The 18,249-nt window shown below is 39.2% G+C and overlaps 2 protein-coding genes across 3 annotated transcripts in view; one reads left to right on the top strand and one right to left on the bottom strand.

Moving 5' to 3' along the window:
• The window catches only part of LOC119913023, a 66,408-nt gene extending 57,464 nt beyond the window's left edge, over positions 1-8,944 (top strand). Inside the window, exon 6 of the mRNA XM_038732335.1 lies at positions 8,156-8,944. Within this exon, the coding sequence (XP_038588263.1) occupies positions 8,156-8,208 (53 nt within the window). The 3' untranslated portion in view covers positions 8,209-8,944. The remainder of the gene's footprint in view (positions 1-8,155) is intronic.
• A 4,291-nt stretch (positions 8,945-13,235) lies between these two features.
• LOC119913030 (myelin-oligodendrocyte glycoprotein-like) overlaps positions 13,236-18,249 on the bottom strand; it is a 60,656-nt gene continuing 55,642 nt past the window's right edge. Inside the window, exons 1-6 of one of the 2 annotated variants that reach the window (XM_038732346.1) lie at positions 16,924-17,089; positions 16,011-16,388; positions 15,730-15,822; positions 15,493-15,605; positions 15,200-15,403; positions 13,236-14,766 (exon numbers count right to left, since the gene is read on the bottom strand). In XM_038732346.1, coding sequence (XP_038588274.1) covers positions 15,329-15,403; positions 15,493-15,605; positions 15,730-15,822; positions 16,011-16,388; positions 16,924-17,020 — 756 coding nt within the window. In that variant the 5' untranslated portion in view covers positions 17,021-17,089 and the 3' untranslated portion in view covers positions 13,236-14,766; positions 15,200-15,328. Of the gene's footprint in view, positions 14,767-15,199; positions 15,404-15,492; positions 15,606-15,729; positions 15,823-16,010; positions 16,389-16,923; positions 17,090-18,249 lie in introns of those variants that run through there. The other variant, XM_038732347.1, reaches the window with a different exon arrangement.

Raw genomic sequence — 18,249 nt, forward strand, 5'->3', positions numbered from 1 at the left:
GCGCTAACAACTCTCTGCACTGTCGTTGGTGAGTTCTGATATTATGTGGTTTTTAACATTAACTGCATCCTGGTTTCTGAGCGATTTTAATGTTAGTACCCTCCAGTTAAAACCTTTCTGTTGTACATGCTAGTCTGTGTGTGTTTATGCTCGTTCTGTGTGTGCACATTGAGAACAACGTCAGGCCAGAGTCAAACTCCTTGTAAGTTCACAGATATCTGGCCTATAAAAGTGATTCTGAATGTTCCCTGTGATTACTCTATGGTCAGATTAAAGATTAAAAGTTTGATCAGTAATGATATGAACTGAATAAAGGACATTAATTCACAAGTATTAATGTCTGAACTAAGGTTACAATAGTTATTTTTCAATGAATTACTATAAATACATTAATATAACAGTAAAACAGACTTCTAATACATTTAACTGGTTGTTTCTCACTACTTGCTGAATAACCACCAGAAACGACAACTTATACTACATTACTTCATTGTATTAACTACAGGTAGACTTTTGCATTAGTAATCAGACTTCACTCACCACATCATCACAGAAACCATCTATTTAATTTCACAGCCAGACATTCGTCGTTCAGAGTCTCTGTAGAGATATTCTTCAAGCTTGATCTTTACAAATGTTAGTTTCTCTTGTTGTGGTTTCACAGTAGCTGCAGCTTCTTTTTTTATATCTGGTTTTTGATTGTGGGCGACATCTGAAACTTTAATTGTTTGTTCTAGTCACTATCTACTGTAGCGCCCTGCAGCTGCAGATGCTATCAACGTTCACCTTTATAGCCCAGCGTTGTAGACAGACCGACTCATTTGCTGTTATTATTGTAAAATAAACTCAACAAAATCACTTCTCAGCTTCCAAATGACTCCAACACTGAATGTAGCTTTTCAAATGAAGGTTGCAGAGAAGTGGGAAACTTTGATCAGCTTCAATCAACTCACTTATTGTTCAAAATAACATCCGTAGTGAAACAAGGAAACAACAAAACGTAAAAACGGTGACGAGCTTGCTGAGCGTCCACACATCAGCCAAGTGCTCCTGTTTGTTCACGTCAACAAAGTCTTCTGTTTGCTTGAGGTGCATTTATGATTAAAGTCTCACTTTGGCACCATGTGTCTGTTTCTTGCAGCCGCTCTGAGCGTCCTTCCCAACAGATCCCAGTTCTTTCAGTACGAGTCTGTCTCTCTGAGCTGTGGGCAGCAGGGAAACTGTTCTGAGTGGAGCGTTAAGAGGAACACATCCAAAGACACAAATGAAGAGTGTTCAAATTCTGGGGAAAAAAAATGAATCACACTGCTTCACAGCTGACCTTTACCCTACAGACACTGGAGTGTACTGGTGTGAGTCTGCAGCAGGAGAGCGCAGTGAAGCCGTCAGCATCACAGTGACCAGTGGGTTTAAACATTTTCCTCCATACGACCTTCTGTGAGCGACACGAAATGTTGCTGGTCACCATACTGACCAAGGCTTATAGTTTCTGACAAGCTATTTCTCAAATGCAGGTTTAGGTCATCTAGTACAGTCAAAAGTTTCTAACGACCGTTTTTTATATTTTCCAACAAGCAGCTTCTTGTGGTGACACTGGCACAAAACAAACTTACTAAGTATCATGTGTAGACTTCTTCAAGCTACTTGAGCTTAAAACGTCCTTCCTTGTTTCTGTCTGTCCCTGAGGTGGCACTGTGATCCTGGACAGTCCTGTCCTTCCTGTGATGGAGGGAGACGATGTGACTCTGAGCTGCAGAAACAAGAACATCTCCAACCTCACAGCTGATTTCTATAAAGATGGGCGTCTCATCAGGAGCAGCTCTACAGGAAACATGACCATCCACTCTGTCTCTAAATCTGATGAAGGACTCTACAAGTGCAACATCTCTGGAACTGGATCACCAGACAGCTGGCTGACTGTCAGAGGTGAGATCGGCCTTTTTAAACAACTTCTTACTGTGAACACTCGGTCCTACATGAACACATTTGGCCAAAGTTATATAACATGAAAGATTTATTTCCCCACTCACTGACTTAGTAGTAGTTTTGGTGGCTAAACCTAACCAAATTGTGACATTTCACAACATTAACCACTAGTTTTATTTTGAAAGTCTAAACGGACTATTCATATTTATTGTTGCTAACTTGACCGCAGAGCCCCTGACATCCAAAAACAATGCTAAAGGACCCAAGGCATTAAAAAGCGAAGCCAAGGGATCTCAACCAAGCGTCCATATGTGACTAGTTGAGAATGAATTGGTCAAAAAATGTCTGCAAAGCTTAATTTTTTTCTGTGAGTTGTTTTAAGAAGTATTAATAGAAAACTTTCTTTATTTCGGACCTGCTAGCTCTCTGTTCTCTAAAAGATCATTACTGTCAAGATGGATTGTAAATTTTCACCAACTTAATGTGGAAATATCTTTGTGGACTTGCTCCTGTGAGCCTGTTTTGTTAAACTGAACAGAAATGTTAGTGTTTTAAATGCAGGTGACTGATTGAGCCATTTGGCTTTTGTGTGTGTTTAAAAAAAAATACAACTGCAGCCTGTTATTTATTGATTGATTTTTTTTTACCAGGACTGTCATTTTTACATGAACACCTTCACAAAGGCAGAACAAAGACAAAGACGTGTTGCAGACTGACAAATAGGATCGTTTTAACAACAACTGAATTTGGTTCACTACACACTCTCCGCTTCACAGGGTGACTTCACAGTTCTTGGAAAATGTGCTGCTTTGCTATATCACCACGAAACAGATGAGAGAATTGATATAAAAGTAATATAAATGTTGATATAATTCCCTGTGAGTTTACAAAGCAGCCTGGTAGACAGGACTTGTTGTTTTGTTGTATTGAGGTCAACCAGTGGTATTTTTCTTGTGACGCAGGACATCCTGAGCCGCCTAAATTCTCTCTCGAACACATTCTACTTCCTGTGGTGGTGGTGAGCCTCTTGTTGATCTCAGTGATTCTGCTCTGCCTCTGGAGAAGCCACAAAGGTCAGCCTGTTTTTGTGTCAGTAAAATTACATTTATTTCATTGCACTTTTCACATAGAGCAAAGTGTCCTCTTTTTAATATTCTTTACGGAGTGCCAACAGTTTCCCGATTTGTATTCATCCAAGCACGGAGACACAGAGCTGTGAAACAGCAATGGTTCTGGTAATAATACAAATATCAATAACAATATTAATAGTGTTGAAGAAATATGAGCCAGGTTCAGGTGTGAAGAAGTTTCGGAAAACTGATGAAGACTTAACATAGCGTGGTTTATTGAGCCCGGCACACATACAACATGTGAACATGTCAAATGCCAACACCAAATCTGAAGGATAAGATTTTTATTGATCAACATTTTATATTTCGGTCTTCCCCCTGTTGCCTGTAGCTTTCTCTATTAGGTCATCTTTAGCTGGCCTTAACCTAGAACAATGAATCTATCTGATGTTTAGAGTCCAATGCTTCATCATATTGGAATCTAATATTATCCATGAGTTGTAATCTGTGGAGCCAGTGAGTTCTTGAAAACATTCTTGTCAGATTCCCAGAGAAAAACTGATTTCTGCTAGCCTGACGCGACGCCTGAGCTACTGTCTCTACCTCATCAATCTAACTAACATGTAACAGTCTCCCTAACAAGGACAGTTACATGTGAGAAATAACTAGAGCTGGAAGGTCAGTGAACGCTTGTGAGGTCAGCCAATGTCTCTAAGCTAGGCTTGTCTTACCTTTCCCTGTTACATCAACTAAGAAAATTCTTAAACAAATACTAATAACGATAATATTAATAGGACTAATAATAGTAATTGTAATAGTTGGTGTCGAGCAGGAACATGGCGGCAGCAGGAGGAGGAGCTACATTATTAATGGAATATGAATGCATACAGATGGAGAGGGAGAGGAGGCGAGAGAAGCTCAGTGCATCATAGGAAATGTCCCAGCAGTCAACATCTTTAGCAGCATAACTAAGGGATGGTTCAGGACTCACATGAGCCAGCCCTAACTGTTAAATGTGGAGTTAAGTCTGTCAAGGTCACATTGCATGAAAAGTGTGAAAGTTAATCTTTTAACATGGATACAATAAAACTGAAACTGAAATCTTTCATTCATTCTGCTGACAAAGGCCAGAAGATGCAATTAGTTAGCTCCAGAAAAATTTAGTAGGCTTTAAGAGGAAAGACTGAATTCTACTCTTAAATGTGGAGTTTCAGCATTAAGTCTGTGTTAAGTCGCACATTGAACATGTGAAAGTATATTTTTTAACTCAAAATCCACTCACTACCTGATTTCCAACTTGGAAATCTCCATTACAGCGAGCAGATTCAGTCTGCTGACGAAGGCCACAAGATGCAGTTAGTTAGCTCCAGGAAAGGCTAGTAGTGTGGACTATTTAAAGATTATTATCAACAGGTTGGTCTAGACACCGTGGGAACTGGGAGTGTCTCCGCCTACATAATTATGACTGCAATGTTAAAGCTAAAACAAGCTTTAAGGTCTTTGAAGTCTCACTATTCATTTTAAATAGACCATAATGTTTGTAAAGAACATTAACGACACAAGTTTGTGTTTGGTTCGCACGAACCTTATTTATACTGGTAATAACGCCCTACAGAACAAATAGATCAAATCAGATAAATCTATTTTTGCAGTTTTTTCCAGCCTAGTCTCACCATGAATAAGATGCCGATTTCTTAAGTTATTTGCCTTAGCGTTCCAACACATTTTTTGCTTTTCGCATGTCATTGCATGCCAAGTACTCTGTACTGACTGTACTGTGCAGAAATGACGTGCCATTTTATGCCAACTGTCACAGGGAGAAGACCCGGTACAGAACAGGACTGAGGAGCCTGGTGTTTGGTTCCCGTGTGAAACAAAAATCAAACAAAACGACAAGATTGATTTATGTTTTAGGTGCAGTTACGTAGGTTGCAAAAGTTACATAAGTTAAATGATGTTGCTACATTGATACAACATCATGTTAGACAGACTGAGGCACTGGGTGGGGATCTCTGGTACTGCCTAGAATGGATTTCATCCTACCTGTCAAATAGGAAGTTCTGTGTGTCTCTTCGTTCTTTCCAGTTAAATATGGTGTGCCTCAGGGGTCGGTCTTAGGACCCATTTTGTTTTCCTTGTATCTGCTTCCCCTTGGACATATTATCCATAAACATGGCATTTCTTTTCATATTTATGCTGATGACACACAAATATACTTGCCCGTCAGATCCACAGACCCTGGAATGCTGAGTTCACTTAACAACTGCCTTTGTGAAGTTAAAAAATGGATGTCAAATAATTTCCTCCAGCTGAACTCAGACAAAACAGAAATCCTGGTCATCGGGTCTCAGCAGATGGCAAATCAAATACTGCCATCTGCTGGTTCCCTAGTAAATCACATTAAGCCTGTGGCAAAGAACCTTGGTGTTTGGTTTGATAGTAATTTAAATTTCGAGCAGCACACCACAAAGCTTGTTCAATCATGTTTTTATCAACTTAGAAATATAGCACAAATTCAATCTATGTTAACTTTTAAGGACACCGAGACCATTTTACACGCCTTCATCTCATCACGCCTGGATTATTGCAACAACCTTTTCACCTGTTTAACCCAAAAATCTATTGATCGACTCCAGACTGTCCAGAACTCAGCTGCCAGGCTTTTAACCAGAACAAAGAAATATGACCACATTACTCCTATTTTAGCTTTCTTAAAGCTCTTCATGGCCTCTCGCCTTGTTATATTTCTGAACTTTTAGTCCCATACACACCAGCACGTACCTTGAGATCCTCGGGCAGAGGTCTGCTATCTGTTCCAGAGTCTCGACTGAAAACTAAAGGGGACAGAGCGTTTGCTGTCAGGGCCCTGAGGCTCTGGAACAGCCTGCCCGAGGAAATCAGGTCAGCTGAGTCAGTGAACTCTTTTAAGTCCCTTCTTAAAACATACTTTTATAGGAGAGCCTTTCCCGATCTTATTTGACTTTTATCCCTTTTATTTTATTCTATTTTACTTATTTTATATTTATCTTAAACGTGTATTTTAGTCTTTTCAATGTTTTCTTGCTTTTATCTTGTATTGTTTTTGTCTTATTGTCTTTTGTGCATTATTGTCTTTACACTTGTTAAGCACTTGTTAGCACTTTGTAACTTGTTTTTGAAAAGTGCTCTACAAATAAAGATTATTATTATTATTATTATTACCCTATTATACACCCTTGCCCAAACCATCTGGGGTGTGTGCCTAAACCAAATCAGTAACTGTATGCATGTCGTGAAATCTTAAAATTTGTTGACATGGCACGCGAAAAATACTGATATGGAAATCTGTATGAACGGATAATAAACCAAGCACACGGGTTGGTAAACGGTGCCGGGATCCAAATTCTTGACTTCAGTCCCGCCAGATGTAAACTATGAGGAGGTTATGACTTGTCAGCAGCAACACCTTTACATTAAATAACCCTCCTCACCAGAAAACAGCCGTATAGGCTGATTATTATATGGCTTATTACGACTCATATTTACAGTTTTTGTTAGGCCTGGTTTGGTTTAGTTTCCAAAACCTTCTAACCACAAGGGACACAAAAACCCTTTTTGCGTGTTTTCAGTAGCAAGTTGCTGTTTTATTATAATGAAAAATTGAAACCCAGCTGGTGTTTTAGAGAGAGTTGTTTTGTTGCAGGTAAAGCTGACCCTGATGTCTCCTACACTGATGTGATCATCATGGAGGAAGAGCAGCCAAATAGAATCAGAGGTAAACCACTCAGACAGACTTTTCCAACATACCAGCAATTCATATTAAAGATGCATTATCATCAGACAGAGCACGTGAAGGTTTTTGCAGTGAGAGGCGTCCCTCTCCAATGGTTTTTTATGGGTTGTTTTTATTGGCAGAGTTTTGTGCTGCAGCCCCCCCAGACAAACCAGAGCCATTATCAGGTCTACAGATTAGGCTACAGATTGTCCTGGAACAAACTAGTGGCTGATTTTACCAGCCGCTGTTGATCTGAACAGAAAACAGCAGGCCAGCAGGCAAATTAGTTCTGTTGCCTACTTTCGGTAACTTAAACTAACGTTACATCACTTTTATAAACATTATCATCGTAATGTTTTTACAAAGTGGTTCTTACCTGTAAGATTTTTAGCTGTTGCCTAAACACAAATATATGTTAAAGCTGGTTAAAACAACTATCTCAGTTTTCCTGCGTGCAGGGTCGATCTGACAGCTCAATCACAGCCATAGCAAGTTCCTCCACCTGTCCATTTATAGCCTATATGCCTATTTGTACGTATGTTGGGCTATAGGACAGATGATTTGATGATTATTTTTTTAAATGCACCGCAACCTTTTGCTTTTTTTGTTGTAGGCTTCAACAATAGAGAAAACTGCGGTCTGTCTGCATCCTGATATTTTCTTCTCATTATGAATCATTTAACCGCCACATAAAGTCAGGCTGTAAGTTGTGAGTTTCGATGTAAGCATCAATAGGACTGATATAATAAATTATCCATCTGAATTTAAAACACATTTTTGTTTTATGCACAATTTACTTCTCTACTGCGATACTTGTGTTTCCTCTCGTTCAGATCATTTGGTTATTTACCAAATAAACAGATTAACAGATAATATTATAAAAAAATGACAAATAAAAGCAGTCTTATTAGGTCCACTTCAGACAGATACTTTAAAATTCAGTATATGAGTCGTTTTACTTTTGATAATATTTTAACTTATTGAAGTATTTTTCCTTTGTGTTGCAATGAAATTAAGAGCAACTGACCTTTTCCACCACTGATATAGCTTTAACATACATATTGTCATTTTGTTTTATTTCTTTCTCTTTAAAAACACACCTGTCACTGGTCTCTACTGAGGCTTCACTTCATTACTAAATTTACCCAATGAAAAGATTTCCTTCTTTCTGTCTCTTGGCTGTAACAATCTGATCTGCATACCAAAACTAAAGGAAACCAGATCGGATTTCCGTATGAACATGTCTGATTGTTCTTTGACAATAATGCACCCTCTACATTCATGCTACTGAAAGGCCTGGTGTGAACAGTGAAATAAAGGCCAGTGTTTCTATTATTTTGTCCACCTAATGACTGTAGCACTGTGCCTCACTTGTTGATAGTTTGTTTGTGTCCTTTCTCCACAGATAGAAAAGCTGCACTGACCTTCTACACTAAAGTGAAAGCAGGAAACCACTGACAGGAAACTGCAGCACCAGTACTGTAAAAAAAGTGAAGAAAGTTTGTCATGTGCTTTTATTGGAAACAGAAATTCTCAGTTTCATTGTGTAAATATCCAGAAACGGAGATTATCTGTTTTTGGAGTCGCCCCAACTAACTCGTGACGAGACACTGAGTTTCTTTACAGATATTTAAATAATGATGTTTGAATCCAGCAGATGACTGTAAGTCTAATATTCAGCTCCTGAGAAAAATGTCTGTCTGGTGCTGGACAGGTGGTGCAGTTCGGATCTAGAAAACAAACAATGATCCAGAGTAGACGTAAACTGTCCACACAGCTGACGTTGTCTGTGGAGACCAACCCGTTCTCACAAACCAAACAAATAAAAACACTCATTGTTGACTTTTTGGTTGAAAGTCCAGTTTTCATCCACGCCAAACACCTCCTTACTCAGACTTTATTGTTACAAATTATAGACCGCTACGGGGCTCTATGGTGCGTTACAGAGATCTTGATTATATGTGACGACTTGGGAGTGAGAACGGGTTGTATTATTTCGTCACTCTGAGTAACACCTTCTCAGGATCAGTCGTCATTTGATATATTTATAGAAACATAATTAAGGTGCAGCTTTAAATCAAATGGCTTTCGATGATTAATAATCATTGGGTGTAGGAAATTCCTTCGCTTGACATCAGAAATATTTCTGAACACAAAGTATGAAATGTGTTTTGGAAATCTGTCTTTAATAAAGATGAAAAACTAAAATTGTCTTTGAGGAACTTTGTTTCACATTTGCAAACGGGCTCAGGATGTACAGAGATCAGCTGAAGCAAAGAGTTTGTCTTTTATGCACAAGGTGAGAATGTGTGGGGTGAGCAGTCGCAGAAAGGTCACGACACGACACGTCTCTAGTTTGTTACTGAAATCAACAATCTGCAGTTGTCTCATGTTAACTGCAGCAAGGCTCCTGTGTTTCCTGTCCCCCAGCTTCCCATTTCTAAGTAACGCACAGCTGCTGTGGAGGAACCAAACTCAGACAGAGCATCACTTCTATCAACTAAAACTTTAACAAAGAGAGCAAAGGTCAAACTGTTTAAAATATTTTTCTCAGTAACACAGGTGTATAATTATATAGCTGATGGAACAGGTATTTCCTCCTGCACTTCATGTTCTGTGTGACGTCAGATCAGACAGGGAACTCCTTATAAAGTATCTGTCTTTTCATACCTGAGTTCATCCCAAAAACAAGCTTAACAATCGTATCCCACACTAACTATGGGATGTAAGATCTGTACTTTCTATGGTCAGAGATCTTTGTCGTGTTTCTTTGATCTGCACTTTCCTCTCACAATATAATCCCATCTTTATGATCTCTAAACTGTGAACATACTTGTACTGGCTCAGAGGATCTCCAGGTTGAGGCGGGGGGTCATGAAACAGGTATTTCCTCCTGCACTGCACACAGGGAACTTCTTATATGTATATACATACCTAAGCGTAGGCAGGGACTAAACACTGAGTAAGCAGGGACATGATGATTTATTGGATAAGAGACGTATAAACATTTGAATTAAAACTACAGACAACTAAAGGTGCATCTATTAAAAACTGTGATCATTGTGAGCAGCAGAACCAGACTGAGAGATTAAAGGTTCAGGAAAACTTTGCAGGTGTTTTGAGTTAAACAGCTGATTAGAGCTTTTCTCAGGTCGATATTTGTGTATTATAAATTACACTAATACATTTTGAGATCCTGGAGTTTTGATTTCCATGAGCTTTAAGCTGTAACTTTTTTTGTATGTTTTAATACAAATTTTTTTTTGAAATGTTCACTATATGTGTAATAAATCTAGAATATAGGAAAGTTTCAATTAACTTTTCCACAATACTTTTTGAGATGCACCTGTGTGTGTTGTAACATTTCATTGCTTGTATTTCAACATATATTTAGATCATTTAAACGCTGTTTCATTGAGGGTAAAATGTTACAAAGACATCTAAAAACTTGACTTTTAATCAAGTTTAGCCTGCTTTTAACCCACATGTGCCACATGATCACTAAATCAACAGCTGTTTTCAAACATATTATTTCCTGGTGTGGCTTTGAAGGACATGATCCCAGCACACTGAAGGAAATGGGCTTATAATTGCTCTAAAGTTTAGAGTCTAAACCCTCCATAAACTGTGACTCATGGGCCTGTTTGTCTGTTGTTTTTTCAGGGCAACTGATACAACAAACAGAAGATTAAGCATGGTGGAAATGTATCTCCAGGAAATACACCGTGGCACCCTCGTGACATAGACATCTGTTCCTTGTATGTCAACCAAATTCCCCATTTCCTGCTGAAGTTAACGTGTGGAGTTATGGTGAGATTTCTGCCTGATCACAGGTTATGACGTTTAGTTTTGTTTGGTGAAAAGGTTCAATCAAAAAATGTACTTTCCCAAACAACAGACACAAAAGAAGAGTGAAGACTAAATCATGTGTGCTGACTCAGCAAAGATGATATTAAATGAGTTGATTACAGGAGAAACATATTTTAAAGCAATAAATAATGCCAGAGAGCATCACAACAACATATTCTATTATTTTAATATGTTGAATTGTCACCTGCTACATGAATTTGTGTTTCTCTTTAAATCAAAACATATCCACCATTAATTTGGTGCATGAAAGGCAGAAGTTTTCACCAGAATGCAAATTAAGTCCCTAATGCTCAAACTCTTCTGTGGGAGGACCCCCAGACCCCCCACTTATAGAACCGCTGATCTGGCCCACCATTAGGCTACAATTTCAGTTTGTCCAACACTAATAGCAAAACCAAAGACTTTCCCATCAAGCCTAGCTTTACAGCTGTATTTTGTACTAATTAGCAATTGTTATAATGCTAAAACACTAAGGTAACATGGTGAACATGGTAAACATACCTGCTAAATATGAACATGTTAGCATTGTGCTGAGCAGGTTGAAGTAAAAAATACAAAAGTAACACTTCCTTCAGATTTAGTTTGCATATTCTCCCCCTTCCTGTGTCCTCACAGTCCCGGGTTAATTCCCCAGGTGGCCCCAGAGCAAAAGCTGTGATGTGTTGGTTTGTCTTTAGTAGCCTAATTAGTTTGTGATAATGTGATTACTCACAAGTATATTTAGTAAAATGCAAAAGTACAATATAAAACGATCTAGTAAAGCCCTAAAACTAGATGTGAAATAAATAAATGATGTTATCTTAAAATTACCACACAGTGAACCCGGACATCCAGAAACAATTACTCATCTCTGGGAGAGATTGCTATGAAACTTTGCTCTTATATATTCATGTTCCCCTCAGGATGACTTGTAGAAACTTTGATCATCTCACTTCTCATCTAGTTGCTTCTGCACACAGATAATCAAAAGGCGCTCTGTTCACTTCGTTCTTGCTGTTTGAGGGTGAAAAGGTTCACGGGCATCGTGAGGTCTGGTATTTTTTATGTAATTTGACTAAAAACCTTTAATTTGAACTAGGATTATTACAGTAACTTAATAAAAAAGTAGTAGAAGTGTGCCTTAAAATAATTATAACAACATTGGTAAAACAGGTTTAATACTTATTCCTCTGATTTATAGCTTACTTGTCAGCCCGTTTTTAAAATTATCATTAAATTCAGAACAGTATTGGAATAGATTTAGCCTACATTTTAACTGTTTACAACAGCAAACCTACTATATACACTAAATAACTGTAAATGTAATAATGTCAGTGTTAATGTAAAATAAATAATATTCCTGACATCAAAGTAAAGAGTGGCCCAAATAGATTTCAGAAAAAGGTATGAAAAGTTAATGTGAAAGGTAAATGCTATACTCTGTCATGGTTATTATGGGCCAACATAATGAACACACACACACACACATCTTAGTTTATTTATTTAGATTTATGATTAGACATATAGTCCAATATCCAAGGGGAAAAGGTGATGTTAGCCTGTATTTCATTCACCAGTCACATACAGCTGGGCTCCCATTCATTGTCCTGACCCCGGCTTCCTGTTCATTCTTACCCAACGGATTTGAAACAACTGCTCTAGTCAGAGCTGAAATACAAACCTTAAACCTTTGCTGGTTTAACTGTTTAAAACAAGCTGCAGCATCACAAGTTGAAAACGTTAATCCATAAACCAAATAAAACTAGTTACTAACCAGCATATTTACCTTTGGAGGATCCTTCCATTAGAGTTTCTGTCATTTGAATTAATGTCATCCAACCTGTGCAACATAACCAAGCAACCACAACAATGTTGAAATTATTTTCCATACCAACACAAAATTTTCCACTTGACTTTTTCTGTCATTTTCCATGTGTTTTCCATGACTAGAACTGTCAACTTTTTCCAGGTTTTGTCTATTACAGACCTTTTCATAGCCTGCTCTTTATTATTTTGTGGTCTTTCAGAGAGCAAACCAAGACAAATCATAAATTCAATTGACCTACCTAGAGGGTGGTAATCTCAATTCTCAGATATAATCGTTGGAAAGAAAATTGCAAAGTTTAGGCAAATGTAGCAACTCCTCACATTTTCAGTATATAACTGATACAATTTGACATGCAGGAGCTGTAGGAGTCCACACTGAACTTCATCTTTATGCAGTATTAAAGTTTAATACCAGAAAAGACCAACATTTCTTTCAATGTAAAGAGTCAACATTTTCAACATTACAGGGAGCCACACAACAGGATGAAGTTTTTCTGACCTATATGAAACAACAAAAGCATGTTTTCAGTGGCTCCACCACTGAACATCCAGATCAGTAATGACCAACCTTTTATTTACTGTAAAATCAACTGAGAGTAGAAGGTAGCATATAAACTAAGAGTATAATGAAGGAGATCTGTAGCTCAACATAACACCAGACAGAGAAGCAGCCCTGATGCCTGTTGCGCTACATGGTGGACTGAATCTAACATTTAAATGATCTGTTCATCTGATTTCAACAAGAGGTCTGAGTCTGAATCGTCACCTTCATGCAGAGACAGCAGAAAGATTTAAGTCAACACATTGTAGTCATTTGTAGATGTGATTTATTTGGCTACTATAAAATAATAGTGCACAAACATTGTAGAAATACTTCAAATGTACAAAATCATAATGTCCCTAAAACAGAACCTAACAAACTGAATGTTTTTCCAGACGTTTACTCTTAAAAGCAAAACACTAGAGGTAAATCTTACAAAGTAAGTTCAAGGGCAAGAAGTTGATTAATGTTTAACATCATAAAAGAAAAACAATGTTTCAAAGTGAAAAAAACACAAAGAAACATAATATAAACTTCAGTGAGGACCAGGTGCCCTGACCAAAGGCCCGTTCACATTTGATGTTTTGGGAGTGTAAAACTTGAGATTAAACTTCAAAAAAACAGCTTATTTCCATAAAGTAAATTTAGCTCTTAAAGTGTCAGACAGCTGCCTGATATTATTTAGTTCCCCATTTCACACCAAAATAGTCTGAAAGCTGAAAGAGCCCACTGCCATCAGGGTATCTGTTTCCATAAAAGGAGGGTCTGCAACCATGTTCAGGCAGGTGGTACATCCACATGAACATTGACCACCGAATCACACTGCCTCCGCCAGCCTGCCTTCTTCCCTTAATGATATTGGCACAAGGTTTTGTAGTGAGAGGTATGTGGTTAATAAATATTTACACTCACGACTGATCTCTACAGAACAACTAGTTTGTTTTTAAATGTTTTCAATTTAGCGAAGAGTAAAACTCCACTGAGTAAACACTGACGTTACAACAAGGTTCATTTTACAATCAGGAGCCGGCTCTTGATCATCATGTTCGTGGTTTCAGCCACCTACTGATATGTAGTCTACTACAGTCAAGTAACATTTTGAAAATAAGTTCATTTGTGAATCGTATAGATCAGTCTCAAACAAAACAGGGTTCTCACAGTTATCCTCCTTCGGGGCAGGAGAGCCCGATGATGAAGAAAGGCTTGGCACTTCAGACTATTTTTTACATTTTACTTAAAATTGGTATACACTGTATGTCAGAGGTCACACGCCTTTGGAGAGGTTAAGTGTCCAGGGACACATTGATCGATGTTGCAGTCGGAATTGAACCCGAGTCTCTCAAAACAAAGGCATGGATCTTATCCACTGATGCATCACCAACCCCTTCATTGTGTTTGAGCAAACTATAAAAAACAAATAAAGTCTCAAAGTGATCCTGCTGATAATGATGAGTTACGGTTAATGTGAATTCTGGAGGTACCTTGCTAACCAAGCTACATCGCACCCTCATTTCATCCAAAGATGGTCACGTCAGATGCCTCATTGCAAAATAAATCAAGATGGCGGTGGCCAAAATGTCAAACTCGAGGCTTCAAACCAACAGTGACGTCACGGTGACTACGTCCACTTCTTTTATGCAGTCTGTGGTTGAGAGAAGAGGACAGTTCTGGCACAGTTCTTCTGCAGGCAGTACTTTCCACAGTCTGACCCAAACGTGTTCAGCAAGAACATCCACAAATTTAAAGAAAACTTTTTCCCAGGACGTCTGATGCAGCCACGTCCCAGAGTTTGAGGTGAGCTGAGGATGAAGAACACACAGAGCAGAGGCCATGAGTTGTTTCTGCACCAGAGCCTTAATTCAACATAACCACATTTCACTGCTGATAAACCCACGTACAACAAACTTCTCAAACATCTGCAGGTTAACAGATTAAAGCTCCAGAGTTTTCATTTGACTGCACGTCCAGTGCAAAGTTATGGAAATAAAGTATTTCTTTATGAGCAACTAACTAGAAGCCACATTGGATACAAAAGACTCAAAAAGCAGACCAGCTTCACCTTCTTCTCTTAAGAAAAGCTGACAGAGAAAGTAGAAGAGGCTCTTAAAAAAGATCCATTTATTGCACTCGTAACAGATTTTGCACAAAAATAAATAAATTATTTGTGTGTCTGAGGAGCCTCTTCTGCTGTTTCTCAGCAGGGGTCAAAGTTCATGATCAAACCAGACTCACCTTCATTCTGATGGTAATCTGTGTCCATCATGAAGAGCTCCCTCCTGCTGATCCAGTGGGTCCACTTGTGGCTGGAGGTGATGCTGGTCTGAGGGGGAGAAGTGTAGAACGCTCTCGTCTCCGTTAACATCAAATACCAACGAGCTCTTGAGCAAGGCACCTAGACTGGAAGTGGCTTTTCTGTGGTGACGTCATACTTTGGCGCTGGAGGGACAAGTTTAATAATCAGTCAACTGTCTCCAAGAAAAGTCTGGTAAGATTTACACAACGTGATCAGTTTCCTTCTGACTCACATTTAGTTTTTGAGGCTTGCGTTTAATCACATATCCAGCGACACCACCACAGACTCCCAGGACCAGTAAGACACACACAGCTGGGATCCAAACGCCCTGATGGGATCGACCACCTGATGTGAAAAAAGACAGACAGAAGTTACAGTAACTGAAATACAACAAATACACAAATCTGAGTTTGATTCAGCACTAATAATGATAATTATTTTTCTCCTCAGAGTTGAACCTTCTCCTCACCTTTAACATCCGTCTCCTCCTTTGGATCTGGAGTTTGGACATTTGTGGGAAGCAGCGGCGTCTCTGTCGTCGAGGATTTAACAAAGTTTGGATCTGAAAAAAAAACAGATTTAAAAGATTAACACCACAATGTTAAAAAAAACAATTATAGGAGGACAAAAGTTGTTCTACAGAGGTCTGTTTTTGACCTGTGTGCAGAAATCGTCTATGTTCACTACATTTTGACAGTAAAGTTCTGCCTTGTGTTGCAATCTGGACCATCAGCATCTAAACAAACTCACCAACAATAAGTAGAATAATCGACTCCTTCACTTGGCTGTTTAACTTGGGGATGAAACATTTGTATCTCCCTCCATCAGCCGGCGTCACGTTGGTGATCTTCAGAGAAATGTTTCCACGTTTCAGTTCGTCTGTGAACAGCATCGTCCTGCCGAAGTACGACTGGAGCTTCATGTCCAGGTTTTCACGTCCGTCCCTGTAAACGTGCACGTAGTCGACCCGGCTCAGACGATCAGAGGGGTCGGGCTTGAGATCTGGCTTCGACCACTCCACCGTCAGATCCTCCACATTGTAAGCAGGATCCAGGTGGCACGGCAGGATGACGTCATCACCCGGAGCAGCGATGATTGGCTGAAGTGACCCGATCACACGAGGCTGACCTGGAAAAATGAGGAAAATTTAAACCTTGGACTGACGATTTTTGTACATAAATTGTTTCTTATTGTATATCGATTGTATTAGGAAAGTTAACTGATTCTACTTTTATCCTGTTTTTGTCTTTATATTCATCTGTGCCAACAAGAAATGTCCCCTATGGGCCACACCACAAGATGCAAACCACTCATCAGCAGGAAGGATCAGAAGGATTGAGTACAGAGATGAGCCGCATAAATAAGAGCTGTTTTTCATGTTACGTGTGGTTCAGTGGCTTAAACAGCAATCAGCAGCTAATCAACTTTATTGAGCCACACATCACATCAATGTTATAACATTAGTTTTAAAGTTACAGCGAAGCCATAAAGTTACTGAATGTAAAAACTATTTTCTAATCACATCTGAGTTCATGTAGGCTACACTAGCCTAAACTATCAGGAGAACAATGGTCACAGTCGCTATTTTATTAACTCATAATCGCACGACATTTGACTGAATGAATGAAAGTAACTCAGCTCTGATACCGAAACATGAACTTACCTTCAATGGGTGTCCAGACAGCCGTACTCAAACATACGGCGAGAGTCCAAAGTGGAAAAAAGGTAAAGTCAAGCATGAAATTCCCGAAGTGAACCATAAAAACAGCCGAGTGAGACAAACACAAATCTACCTCCGTCAATTGAGCTCGACTGGCGCTGAACTACTGAAGGAAGCGCTGTAAAACCCTTTTTATACTCCTCCCTCCGCTTGTAGGACGTGATGAGTCATCATCATCACGTGCATGTTATTTTACACGGAATATAGTCGGGGTTTCTAGCATCTTCTGTTATTTATCGTCATGTGATGTTTGTTAAAGCTACAACTCTAAGAATGTAAGTAATGTATTTTATTATATCCTCTAGGGCAAATGCCTTGTTATTATGGGTCTGCCTCTGTCACAGGGGCGTTGATAGACATGTTAGATTTATTTTCAATAGAAGTGTATGAAATGTGTTAGTATGTACATCAGAAAGGGCTTTGACCTGAGCATAAGCATACATACCTGTTACCACCTGAAAAATTCTGGCATGGGGTCCTCCAACCATGTAAACAATTTGCCATTGCTACACTGTCTCACCTGACACTGCAGTGCTCTCACTATTACCTCTTATTTATAATTGTCTGTTTGTGTAATTAACTTACCCTGTTTGTCTGTCTGTCTGTCTCTCCCCAGGTTCACTTACCCTCGTCCTCTGTCAAGTCAGCTGGACTCGCTCACCTGCCCCCCCCGTCTTTCCCTTGTGCCTCCCCAGTCAGCCTGCCACTACACTCCTCCACCAACCCCCTGATCAGTTCTCCGTTCCTCCTCTCTCCTCGGTCCCCAGTGTCCCCTGGCTATCTGGTCTCTGTCTCCTCGGTTCCCCGTGCGTGCGTTTCCTCTGCATCCACCGCTCCCTTAACTCCAGTCCCTCAATCCCTTCTTTCCCCTAATAAAACCTGTTAATCTTGAGCGTTGCATTTGGGTCCACTCTGTCCATACCACAACATGACGTCCTTACTGTAACCCAAACCATGATGTTTTGAGTAGGCCTAGTGTGTAGCTTATGTAGCCACAATATGCTATGTTAGCTAAATAGCATTAGCTATGTGAGTTACATTAGCTAGTCAAAGGCTGTGTTCAAAACAGGCAAAACTGCTGTCCGAGTGATATTATTAATGTGAGCTTGAAATGAAAGTGTGCTGTTGAGGATCACACCCAGACTCTTGACCTGAGGGGAGGAAAAACTGTCAGATTTAGTCAAAGTGGATTTGGTGCCAATGTGGAGAACCTCGGTTTTGTCACTGTTAAGTTTGAGGAAGTTGCAAGAGAACCAGGATTTAATTTCC

The sequence above is a fragment of the Micropterus salmoides genome, unplaced genomic scaffold, assembly GCF_014851395.1.
Source record: "Micropterus salmoides isolate LMB-PRFRI ecotype aquatic unplaced genomic scaffold, ASM1485139v1 Ms_hic_scaffold_2, whole genome shotgun sequence".
Taxonomy (NCBI): domain Eukaryota; kingdom Metazoa; phylum Chordata; class Actinopteri; order Centrarchiformes; family Centrarchidae; genus Micropterus; species Micropterus salmoides.